The sequence below is a fragment of the Bufo bufo genome, chromosome 2 (assembly GCF_905171765.1).
Source record: "Bufo bufo chromosome 2, aBufBuf1.1, whole genome shotgun sequence".
NCBI classification, from domain to species: domain Eukaryota; kingdom Metazoa; phylum Chordata; class Amphibia; order Anura; family Bufonidae; genus Bufo; species Bufo bufo.
In genome coordinates this window covers 310855864-310869227 of record NC_053390.1, presented here as the reverse complement: position 1 = coordinate 310869227, position 13364 = coordinate 310855864, and the positions used below count along the sequence as shown (strand labels likewise).

General features: G+C 45.8%; 1 protein-coding gene across 1 annotated transcript in view; it reads right to left on the bottom strand.

Annotated features, from left to right (window-relative positions):
- The window catches only part of ROR2 (receptor tyrosine kinase like orphan receptor 2), a 160133-nt gene extending 150815 nt beyond the window's left edge, over window positions 1–9318 (bottom strand). Inside the window, exon 1 of the mRNA XM_040416940.1 lies at window positions 8909–9318. Within this exon, the coding sequence (XP_040272874.1) occupies window positions 8909–8990 (82 nt within the window). The 5' untranslated portion in view covers window positions 8991–9318. The remainder of the gene's footprint in view (window positions 1–8908) is intronic.
- Window positions 9319–13364: the final 4046 nt, after the last annotated feature.

Here is a 13364-nt window from a genome sequence, read left to right as displayed (position 1 = left end):
TGTTGAAAATACGGGGGGCCACAGCAGGCGAACGGAGCGGCGCCCAGGAATAATAGTAAGTGCACTTAGATCCCTTGGCGCCGTTCTATGCAGCCTGCTACTAAGTTCATATTCTTTGGACCCACGAAAGGTCCTCTTTAATTACATTCATTGGTGGTGCAGTGTGCCCCCCCAAAGCCTCCCCCCCATTATCACTTGCCACAAGTCGTCGCCCCCCCCCCCCCCCATTGTTATATGGTGGCCACAGGGTCCCATCCCCTTCATTGGTGGCAGTGGCAGATTACACTGCTGGGGCTCAGATCGTTACCATGGCAGCCAGGACGCTACTGAAGCCCTGGCTGCCATGTTCAGTTCCCTGCTGCTGTGTGCACAAAGCACAGGGCAGCAGGGAGATGTGTGAGATCCTATTCACCCTGATAGATTAAAATATTAAAAAATATTTCCGCTCGGTAAAGGCCGTAACAGAAAAAAAAAACTCTAAACCACGCAATTCGCCATTTTTAGTCACCTTGAGAAGATGTCCCTGGATGTGAGAGGTATGTAGTGCTGTTTTCTCCTATATGTAGTGCTGGCTCACTACTGTCACCTGCGTCTCATCTTCTCCAAGTCCTTTTTTTAATTATATGCATTTTAAATTTGGCGACTAAAAAATTTAATTTGGCAACTAAATTTTTTAGTTTAGGCCTGGTCATTTTTTTTTGTCTGGAGCACTGAATCAGATTCCTCCTTTCATTTTCCTAAGGAGCTCTAAAAAATAAAGCTCAAATCTGATTGGGTGCTACGGTCAACTAAGCCAGTTTTCTTTTACACCAATTTTGATAAATCTTCCCCAATGGACGGGGCTGTAGTTCGAAGGCTGACTTCCGGCACTGGAGCTACTGCAGAATAGCTGATAATTGGGGGTACGGAGTGTCGGACCCCCGCTGATCAGACATTGATGGCCTATCTTAAGGACCAGGAAACCAATTTAAAATGAAATGTTAAATAGTTCAAACATAATACTAGTTCATACCCAACCTGTAACTATCACAGGGTAGCAACACTTGAATGTATGCCTCTCAGACACATATTTGTTTTCACGCGCACCCGTTATAGGCCAATAATCAATAGTGTATTGGGACAGGAACTCACCCCTTGATGCAATGCCAATGAGAGGCCTGATAGTTTTTGTAATTAGCAATAAAATCCATTTCCATACAAATGACAATGCTGATTACCAAAGAGCATGTGAGAGGCAGGTTTCCTGCAAACAACTGAGCACTCGTTAAATGGGATTCATTCTCCCCTACTGTCACCCTTTTCTTTACTGCCCTTCCCCCACACATCAACAAGCACATTACATTTACAAGTAAGAAGCATGCCCCACAGGTAGACTTATTCTGAAAAAAAATCACCATTTCAATCATTAAATACCAATTACTGGCCAATCACTAAAACTATTGATGTAAAGTCATCAAAGCTACCAGTATGCAAGTGCAGCTAAGACCAGGTCCATATACTAGCGGTGTGATCTGATATACCTCAGGATGCAGTGATTATATCATGCCAGGAAATGCCACTAATACTAATGGGATCTGCCAACAGCCTAAAGCTGGTCATATACATGAGATCCATGTCAGCCAAACCCACTGACTTTAGCCGACCACTTAATGTGTACGGGGCCTCCCGATTCTCCCCCGACAGCTGATGTCAGATGGATAAGAATTGAGCATGCTGGCGTTCAACTGCCTAATCCTTTTGTTCTTAGTATATAATCCGCTTCCAGATGTTTCTGGTAGCGGCTTTAGCCTCTTCACTCCATATGCATGCTTGGCTCAGCTATGCCAAGCATCGGAGGATCAGGAGAGATAACAGTCGGACAAAAGAGAGCTCGACCAGCAGCGTATCCCCAGCTTAAAGGGAATCTGTCACCTGGTTTGAGCATATTAAAGTGTTACTACTGCCATGTACAATAAAATACCTTATTTCTTGCTGTAGTCTTCATTTTTTGTTTCATGATTTCATTAGCGATAAAATCCACTTTTTATGTTATGCAAATAAGTGTCCAAGGTGCCCAGAGGGGCGTTATTATCCTTCTCTGGAGCCCAGAAACTGCCCCGTACAGTGCCCAGCCCGCCTTCCCTTAGAGCCCAAGCACTCCTCTTTCAGCATAAGTAACTGCCCACACCCGAACTCTTTGCTACCGCCCCCTCCGCTATGTGAAATCTCACGCAGGCGCAGTACCGCGGACTGTCTGCGCGATGTAGAAGCTCCTGAGGGCAATAGCTTTAAATTTGTCACGGCTCGGCGCATGCCCAGTGACACATTTGAAGCTGTTGCCCTCAGGAGCTTCTACATCGCGCAGACAGTCCGCGGTACTGCGCCTGCGTGAGATTTCACATAGCGGAGGGGGGCGGTAGCAAAGAGTTCGGGTGTGGGCAGTTACTTATGCTGGAAGAGGCGTGCTTGGGCTCTAAAGGAAGGCGGGCTGGGCACTGTACGGGGGAGTTACTGGGCTCCAGAGAAGGATAATAACGCCCCTCTGGGCACCTTGGACACTTATTTGCATAACATAAAAAGTGGATTTTATCACTAATGAAACCATGAAACAAAAAATGAAGACTACAGCAAGAAATAAGGTATTTTATTGTACATGGCAGTAGTAACACTTTAATATGCTCAAACCAGGTGACAGATTCCCTTTAAAGGGGTTATGCAGCGCTAGTATATTGATGACCTATCTTCAGGATAGGTCATCAATATCAGATGGGCAGTGGTACGACTGTCGGTGGCGCCCCACCATCAGATGTTTGAAGAGGCTGCAGCACTTGTACAAGCCGCTGTTTGACTGCAAGCCATGTAAGTTGTAGCAGCGGTGCAGTGTAACTACAACTGCTCGTCCTGCTTGCTTCAAAGGGAGTAGCAGCTGGAGTTAGAGGCCGCGGCGCTTCAAACAGCTAATCTGGGGGTAGATCATAAATATACGCGCGCTGCACAACCCCTTTAAGGCTGACTTCACATGCTCAAGCATGCATGTGTTCCCAGTAGGAAGGGTGACATGCTGCAGACAAATTACTGTATTTTTAGGTGCCGAATAAAAAAGCATTTTGCTTGTGTTTCTGGTGATTGGTTAAACCTTTACACAATTTTTACGAATAAGCATTTGTACAATAATTGGCAAAATCCTCGGCTTGTATAAAATAGGGCGTACCCTGTCTAAAGTTCTTGAATTGCCCATACACAATATACTGATAGGATATTTTTTTACTCTTTTGGTTTTGGTGTGACTTTAAGTTGGTTGAGACTTTGGTTCTCTAAACCCACGTATACACAATAACGTATCTTCTTTACCATGGCTCCTCTCATCGTAGGATTATATATTGTTTTGCTCCTTGGTGATCACTTCATGTAAACGTGCCTTCAACTTTGTAAAGTCTCAGCTTCTCATTTCATTAGGGACATTCTTAAATATCACTGTCTATTCCAAGCAAAAATAAATATATGCTGGCCCAAGAGATGAAGTTTGGTTCCCATGTAAAATGTGCAGGTCAAACACGAGGACAATGAATAATTGGAACAGTTACAATCTCAATGTTATTACTGGGAACAAAGAGGAGATACAAGACTGAGGCATGCACGCCAGTTGGAACAAAGGAGAAACTTAACCTCAACAGGGAAAAGTCCGTTTTTGTCTACAGACAATAATACGTACAAACTGAATGAGACCCGTAACGGTATCTGAATGAACACACTAATGAACAAAGAGTCAGATATAAATTATACATTGAATGTGGTTATTATGGAAAATATCCCCCCCCCCCCAGATGTCTACATGAGAGAGAACGTCTATATTAACTGTCTCAAAACTGTTCAGACATTAGATGGTACAATGGACCTCCAATAATTATTGAACACATATAGGCCACAACTACAAATGAAGATCTTATACACTAAACGTAGCCACCTAAAAAGACTTTTTTGTCTAGTCACAAGCTGGGGATGAAACTACATCTGTAAAAAGTGATGGATCTCTTTCCTCTGTGCATGAACTCACACAAGGAGGTAAATATCTCCACAGTGATGTTATCCTGAAAGCCATAAATATCTTCAAAGTGAGGTCACCTAAAGTAAACTCAAGGAAAAGGAGTATAAACCCAAGGACATTCATTCAGGAGGAGACACAGGACTGATCACATCTCAGCTACCATTCAGAACCTTCAGAGTTTCTTGTCAGTACATGGGACGTTTTAAGAATCCAAATTTACGACGACTCTTAGCTCCAACATTTCTTCTGAAGAGATAATATGAATGTCAACCAAAGGGGAAAAATGCTAGCTAAATAACAATCCTAAGGAAAATAAAGAGCCTGGTACCAGAGGCAGCTAGATAACCAGCATACAAGGATACCCATGGATCGTAACAATGACAGTTCTTCAGGTATGACGCATTACACTGGATGATGCGGTTATACACCGGTTTAAATGACTTTACCTTGCCTGTAAATTCCTCCATACACATTAGACTACTGTCGGCCAAACCCACCATTTCCATTCAGCTAACAGGTGTTCCGTCCAGCCTCCCCATACATATGCACGCTCAGGTCAGCCAAGCATGTTCTGTACATGTTCTCAGTGCCCAGAAGGAAGGAAGGGGCCCATTTACATCGGCAGATTATCAGGCGCCTTAAGATCCCTGACAAAAGGGAAGGCGAATACAAAATGTTATTCCCATAACGTGCAATAAATTAAGGGGTTTCTAACTTCCTCCTAAGTCTCCACATTATCTGTTCCTTTGGCCAATTGAACACAAGTCCAGATACACTTTGTGGGATGGATGAATTTCCCGGACCAAACACTCCTCTTTTACCCCACACTATGTGAGTTCATACCAAACCTCGGGTCTCACATTCGGTAGACCCACGGTCAGGTAGGTACACACAGCATCCATTAATCACTATGATGCTGTGAGTTTGGTCCGGGAAATAAAGCTGTCACACAGAGCAGGTTTCCTAGACTGAACACGTTCATGTGAAATTGGTCACTCTCTTATTTCTGCCGTTCTCCTTATACTACTGGTATGGTAGTTAGCCATTCAGAAGAATCTGTTCCAGAAAAGCTGGTCTGATTAGGCCTCCATAGAGGTTGCAGTGGAGAAAGTGGTGTTTCTTGTTAGAGGAAAAGCAGCATAGACCTAGTGGAGTATGACGTCCATGGACGCTATTGCGAAGTATGACGTCCATGGACGCTATTGCTAACCTGATGCTTGTGATGAGCTAACAGGGCACATAGGGTGTCCTTTAATAGGCCCTTTACACAAAAAACTGGAATAAAAAAAGAAGCAAATGGCGGGTTTGCACCTTTTCAAATACCGTTGTGACTTAATTTAGTCAAAGCAAACACTGGTCTTGATCAATCTCTCCCATGGACTTGTTTCAGTCCAGTACCCGGCTATATGACGTATCTATGGAATAGATGGAATCTGGTTGCTCATGGCAATGGCTGACACTCAGTATCACTTGTGAACTGGCTATAGATCCTAATATTACACAGAGGTTGCATCGTTTGTGCTCCGAGATATATTTTGGGAGTACATCACTGGATTTGACCACAAACATTTCATGCCTATGGTCTCCTGTGATGTCAAATAACTACGTTTAGGGATGACAATCTCCAAATGTTATTAACTATTATTACGTTACGGGCAATAATTCTCTAAATACTACACTCTTCACCACCAGTAAAAGATCTTCCTACTGTGCACTTTCCAAAGGGGTCACCATAAATCAACCGAGGATAAAAAGAAAACTGTCCACAAAGCTCAGATCAAATGTCTCCCATCACATACACGAGGCAGCAAGACCTCCTCCCCTCCCCCTCCCCCAGGTAATACAACAAATGGCAGCCAGGCTGAAAGTCCAGGACCCTGAGCAACAGGAAGTCCACAATCCAAGCATCTGTCACCTCCTGGGGAGAGCTAAATGGATTAGAGCTGGACTAGGAGAAGAAAAGTTCTTTCAAAACATGCATTTGATTAACATGTCCCCTCCAATATACAACATCACTTCTGCTCCCCTGAGCTATGATCACAAATCCCCCGTGCACTTTGAACTGGATGAATTCTCAGCTCAGTTGGGCAAACGGACAAAAATTAACAGTCAAACACCTGAATGGATTGACACCAGCTTGACCCATCCTGAAACAAAGTGGTTAAATAGAGAGGGCCTTGTATTTGAGCTCAATTGTTGGGATCAGCAGGGTATGGGGCTGATAAGATTAGGACTATCCACACTTCTGACCTTCCTGTAATCTCTTGAGTAATCCGGTCATTATAAACCCCCCAATGACCCCTTCAAATATCAAGACCACTAGTATACCAGTCTCTATGGGTGTGCCCCCCCCCACTGCAGATAACAATTACAAATATTACACCACCGGTATTTAATAAGTTTGCGGGTAGACATCTCTTCAGAGCACCGTTGTCAAGCCTGTGGACAAAGAGAGAAGTAATATACTAATAAATGCTCAGAGGCGTCTTAGGGTACTTTCACACTAGCGTTGTTAGAATCTGGCTCCTCCTATATCCCCGGCGCATGCGCAGACCAGAAAACCAGATCCGGCGATGCAGCAATTTCCCGGATGGTACCGGATCCGACATTAATACATCTATATGGAAATGAATGACGGCAAGTGCGGTATTGTTCCGGGATTTTGGCTGGAAAAAATACTGCAGCAAGATGCGGTATTTTGTCCGGTCAAATACCGTACAAGGGACGGAACAGAAGACATCCTGATGCATACTGAACGGATTACTTTCCATACAGAATGCAGTAGGACAAAACTGATGCAGTTTTTTTCAGGTATCGAGATCCTTTACCGGATTTCAATACCGGAAAAGAATAACGCTAGTGTGAAAGTACCCTTAAAGGGCAACTCTGGCTACAGCAGACACATGTTATACTAAGGGCTCACATGTGCCTTCCGAATTTTGCGGAATGGAACGTCCTTCTCCATGATAGAAATGCCTATTCTTGTCCGCAAATACGGGGCCACGGAACGGACATACAGATGTGGACGCATCTTTTGCAGCCCCATCTGATCCGCAAAATTGCGGAACGGATTGGGACAGAAAAATACAGTCATGCGAATGGGCCCTAAAGTTGATGAAAAAGGACGATTTCAACTGTAAAGAGAACTTGCCTGGTCAAATTTAAAGGGGTTATCCAAGACTGTAACAGATCTTTCAGAGTGGCCGACCCATAGTGGTGACCATACTTATATGGTCCTCGCCACAGGGTCTCTTCATCTCCCTACTGCGCTGAAATCAACATCCTGCTGATGGGGGGAACACGTGACTGCTGCAACCAATAACTGGCTGCAGTGGTGACCTGCTCCCCTTGAGACACCTGTGAGACTGAACCCAGCAGCGGGGACCAGGTAAGTATGATTCTGAAAGGCCATCATAGCTTGGAAAGAAGTCCACCATATTTGAACTTTTCCGACTAAAGATCTTTCTTCTATGAACAATCTTTCTATTAAAGAATATTCCCAGAAGGACTGTCCATGCATGGCCCGGTGTCCATGAACATGTATGGCCAGTATGAACTACTGCAATAGGGTCTGTAATGGCTATGGCTACTTCAGTGAAATGATAAACCAATCTAATGTACATGAGAGGTGGCCAAGGCCCCCTGATTTATGCCAAGGGTGGGCACTTCTCCTTATGGCTGTCAAAGGTGCCAGAGAGGGTACACATAATTCCTTGTAGACTCATTTGAAGCTTCAGAAGAAGTCCATGAGGTGAGGATATTCCCACATGCAAGTAGCCCTGGTGACGTTGGAGATCTTTCTGGGAGATGTGGGCGCTGTTTGCCTCTTGCGCACACTCCCTTTTAACCCCACCATCACCATAACCCTTCAGCGTGCCATTTAATAGAAGCACTAGGTGGGTCTTACTAGAACAGATGCCCAATGAGTTCAGCAGGAACGTTAGATTTTGGGACTGTTAGTTACACAATCTAATACAAATTCAATTTTGGAACGTAAGGGATATACATTTCATAGATCTACATTTGTACATCGGCTGATTTCTTCTGTTAAATTATTCAACTGGTGCAAACACAATAAGGCTAGGTTCACATGGAGGATTTTGGCGCAGATTATGCCTCCAGAACTTCCCCAATGATTTCACTGGGGAATCTAAACTATACAGCGCTTTTTCTCTCCACTAGCGGTTTTAAAAACCTGTCCATTCTTCACGTGGATTCTGTGCGGAATCCACTCCCGGAATTTCACTGAAAATGGCCAGGAATGAAAATCCTCTCCGAAACTACTCCAAAAACCGCATTAAAAGAAAAAAAATCACATGGGAAAAAAAAAAAACTAATGTGGATCAAGTTTTTTTTCAGCTCAGAAAATACTTAGTGCGAAGCTAGCCTAAGAGTACGGCCACACGGTCAGGTTTCCTGATGCAATTTTGGAAGCCATAACCAGGAGTAGATTCAAAGAGGAGAAGTCGTATCTGCCCTTTATACTTTCTCTCCAGATTTTGGCTTCCAAAACTGCATCCGAAAACCTTACCGTGTGGCCGTACCCTAAAGGTAGCGTTCGCCACTCCACCCACCATCCATCAGCATAATTATCCCCACATTAATGGCCACCTGTATGGTGCCCCCTACAAGATGAATGACTAATACCCCTATGGGTGAAGGACCAGCTGAAGCCAACCATCACATTGCCTTCCCTGCCCCCAGATGAAAGGGTCCTGCAGAAAATCCAGCTGTGTGAGCTAACAATGCGGGGAAGGGGCTCCACACAACAGCCCCCAGATGTTACTCCAACCATCAGGAAGGGGGGGGGAGAGGATGCAATATTACAAATGCAATGCAATCAAACTTATCATCTCCCATCAATCAGTGCCCACATGTACATACCTGCAGCCCCCAGCACAGTGCCCACTGCCAGCAGCCCCAGCAGCACGGCCCCCAGCCCCTCAGATCCCCGGCTCCTGGACATCCTGGCAGCAATCCTTACAGCATCCACAAAGTTCCTCAGCAAATGTGGCAAAGGGAAGGGGCTGCCTGGCAGCCCCTGTGCCGCCTGTCGTCCAGCTCCCGTACAATGAGCTCTTTGTCGGCCGTGTGCCGCCTGGTACTTCACCTACTGCCTCTACCTGAGGGGCTAGTAATGTGCCAGGAAACTCAGCAGAACCATCCTTGTAAGCTCCAGGACGGACATGAACAGACCCAAGTCCCAAAAACAAAGTTTGGAGCAGTCCTAGTTTCACGAAGTGCCAGACCTGCCCCCTTGTGAGTCCCGCACAGTGTGAGGAGAGGTAGGAGTGGGCAGGCTCTTCTCCCTGCACCCCCTGCCAACAGCATCCTGACGTCACGCCGAGGGAACCACTGTCAGGCGTTGAATAGGAGTCGGTGTGAGCGCCATCTGCTGGCCAGGACGACAGGTGAACGCGCCTGACCAGGTCAGGTAACCTGTGGCTGTTGTAGGACTGCAAGTGTCAGCAAGCCCCGCTGAGCTCTGCCACCTGATAACCCAAGTAAGATTATTCTAATTGTAATTCTACATTTCTGCTCTTTATAAATAAAAGTATTATATCATATATGTTCATCCATATGTAGTACACGAAAGTGTGATGCCGAAATGTGCTCCCCTCCCATTCCAAACTATTCCTATTAGTGTTGAGGGAATCGAAGTCCACAAAATGGATCTGAATTTCAGGATAAATTCGATTCGCCACAAAGCCGAATTTCCTCCTGCTTCGTGGTAGCGAATTGATTTAGTCTGGAATAGTGCAAAAAGCAAGAAAATCATACCTGATCCATTGGCCCGCGATGGGCTGACGGCCGCCATCTTCCTTCAAGATCTCACGTGAAATCCAAAGCGTGGTGATGTATGATGTCACCAGGCTGGCCGGCGTGATGACGTCATTTTCTTATTAGCTACGTTTAAAGGGGTTGTCCGGGTTCAGAGCGGATATCCCCATATCCCCATCGCCGGCACTATAATAGAATATGCCTAATACGCCCTGTGTCCTACTTGTACGCCCTGTGTCCCTAACAGGCTAAGGGTCCATTAACACGTCCGTAAGTGTTCTGCAGATCCGCAAATTGCAGATCCACAAAACACGGACGCTGGCAATGTGCATTCCGCAATTTGCGGACCGCACATCGCCGGCACTATAATAGAAAATGCCTAATCTTATCCGCAAAAAGCACGGATGCGGAAGTGCGAATCCGCAAATGCGAATGCGGGTCCGCAAATGCGGATGCGGACAGCACATTCCGGCCCCATGGAAAATGAATAGGTCTGCACCCGTTCCGCAAAATTGTGGAACGGATGCGGACCTATTTTGCGGACATGTGAATGGACCCAAATTGTTATATTTTACCTCTTTAAAGGGTTTCTACCACCTCATTTTGACCTAATTAGCTGTCAGATACTAGCAATCCGCTAGTGTCTGATCTACCTAACAATGCTATTCTCAGACCTGTGTGTGGATCCGTTTCACTAAAAAACGAACTTTTATTAATATGCTAATGAGCCTCTAGGTGCTATGGGGGCATCTTTTCAGCACCTAGAGGCTCGGTCTACTCACATTGTATGCCGCCCCGCTCGTCCGTTAAGCCCGCCCATCTCCTCTTGAATGCCATCCTCCATCTGAGCCAGCGGACGAATTCTCGCGCCTGCGCCGTGCGCGTCTGTATTCGGCGCAGGCGCAGTGAATGTCTGACCGCTGCCTGCACAGACATCTCGGTCATCGGCGCAGGCGCAGTGGAGATGTCTGTGCAGGGAGCGGTCAGACATTCACTGCGCCTGCGCCGAATACAGACGCGCATGGCGCAGGCGCGAGAATTCGTCCGCTGGCTCAGATGGAGGATGGCATTCAAGAGGAGATGGGCGGGCTTAACGGACGAGCGGGGCGGCATACAATGTGAGTAGACCGAGCCTCTAGGTGCTGAAAAGACGCCCCCATAGCACCTAGAGCTGTGATGGCTAACCTTTGGCACTCCAGCTGTGGTAAAACTACGACTCCCGAGATGTACACTTGCTGGGCTGTTCTTAAAACTCTATAGAACTGAATGGAGCATGCTGGGAGTCGTAGTTTCATCACAGCTGGAGTGCCGGAGGTTAGCCATCACTGACCTAGAGGCTCATTAGCATATTAATAAAAGTTAGTTTTTTAGTGAAACGGATCCACACACAGGTCTGAGAATAGCATTGTTAGGTAGATCAGACACTGCAGATCGCTAGTGTCTGAGAGCTAATTAGGTTAAAATGAGGTGGTAGAAACCCTTTAAGGGTCCATTCACACGTCCGCAATTTCGTTCCGCATTTTGCGGAACGGAATTGCGGACCCATTCATTTATATGGGGCAGCACGATGTGTTGCCTGGATACGGAATTGCGGACCCGCACTTCCGGGTCTGCAATTTCGTTCCTGAAAAAAATAGAACATGTTCTATTTTTGTCCGCAATTGCGGACAAGAATAGGCATATTCTATTAGTGCCGGCGATGTGCGGTCCGCAAAATGCGGAACACACATTGGCGTGTCCGTGTTTTGCGGATCCGCTAATCCGTGGATCCGTAAAACACGTTACGGACGTGTGAATGGACCCTTAAAAAGTAAAAACTTTTAGGATAACTATTACGGTAGATCAGTGGAGGTCCTACTGCAGGGGGAACAGGATCCCACCCTCCAAAAGTGAACAGAACCATAGGTTGAGCATGTACACTGCTGTTCCTGCTGCTCCATCCATCTCTATAGGAGCATTGCACCCAGCTATTAACCTCTGAGACCCCCACTGAGCTGATCCTGTGGATAAGTGATACAATGCTGCAACGGAATACCTCCTTAGGTTAGTGCTATTTATTAAAGGACCTATCACATCCTCCAACAATGGCAGCTCTCTATACCAGAGAGTGTTCACTGACCCACTGTTACAGCAGTGCTCCACTGCTAAAGGAGTTAAAATGTATTTTGTGGATTTTCTGAATGTATGCTTCCCAAGGAGTTAACAGGTCAGTTAAATGTTGTCACTAGTTAGGACCCCTGAAAAGCTTTAAACCAGCTAAGAGCAAAAAAATATTTGTGGGGAATACCAGTGTTAAGAGGAGGTGCGTGCAGAAGCTCTGTGGAGATGGTCTGTCTTGTGGACTTTTGGACTTGGCAGCTAACTTGACCAGGAGATGAAAGGCTTTGGGAGTGTGGACATACTTTACAGGAAGACTGTGGATATGTGCTTGAACTTCAATTGCAAGTAAAGAACTTTTCTACTATAAAATCTGCTTCATAATTGCCTCACGTTCCAGGAGAACCTGCCATGCACATCAGAATTCTTTACCACCAAGGGTACCCCAACCAACACCAGACAGGAGAACCCCATTATTAGGGGCAGTGATAGGGGAGTGTCTATGTAACTAGCTGGTGGGAGGAGCTATAAACTAGCTGGGTGTTGTTAGGGGCAGTAAGAGGGGAGTGTCTATGTAACTAGCTGGTGGGAGGAGCTATAAAGTAGCTGGGTGTTAGGGGCAGTGATAGGGGAGTGTCTATGTAACTAGCTGGGTGGGAGGAGCTATAACCTAGCTGGGTGTTGTTAGGGGCAGTGATAGGGGAGTGTCTATGTAATTAGCAGAGTGGGAGGAGCTATAATCTAGCTGGGTGTTAGGGCCAGTGATAGGGGAGTGTGTATGTAACTAGCTGGGTGGGAGGAGCTATAAACTAGCTGGGTGTTGTTAGGAGCAGTGATAGGGGAGTGTCTATGTAACTAGCTGGTGGGAGGAGCTATAAACTAGCTGGGTGTTGTTAGGAGCAGTGATAGGGGAGTGTCTATGTAACTAGCTGGGTGGGAGGAGCTATAAACTAGCTGGGTGCTGTCAGGGGTGGTGCTGGATCTGTGGCAGAGAAAGTAGAAATGCATCATGGGTTTGTTTGGATACAACAGGAAGTGCTATATACAAGACGTAAACCAATCAGAGTGATTTGTTAACATGGAAAAAAAAGTGTCAAGAGATCAGAAGAGTCCAAACCATAGTAATCCCAGAAGACCCCTTTAACCTTCTATATTATAACAAAATGTTTGGCAATTCCATCCTTTGTAATCTAATGGCATAATAGTCAACTCCTGGTGACCCCCTACTGGCCTATTTCTATGTGACAATTATTCTGTCCACAGACAATCTGTGGTTCGATTCCTGTCCTGCTCATTTTGACAATCTGTCATTTTTATATGCAGTGCAAGTTCAATTATCTCAGCCTTAGGGTCCATTCACACCTCCGTGTGTGTTTTGCGGATCCGCGGATCCGCAAAACACGGACAGCGGCAATGTGCGTTCCGCATTTTGTGGACCACACGTTGCCGGCACTAAGAGAAT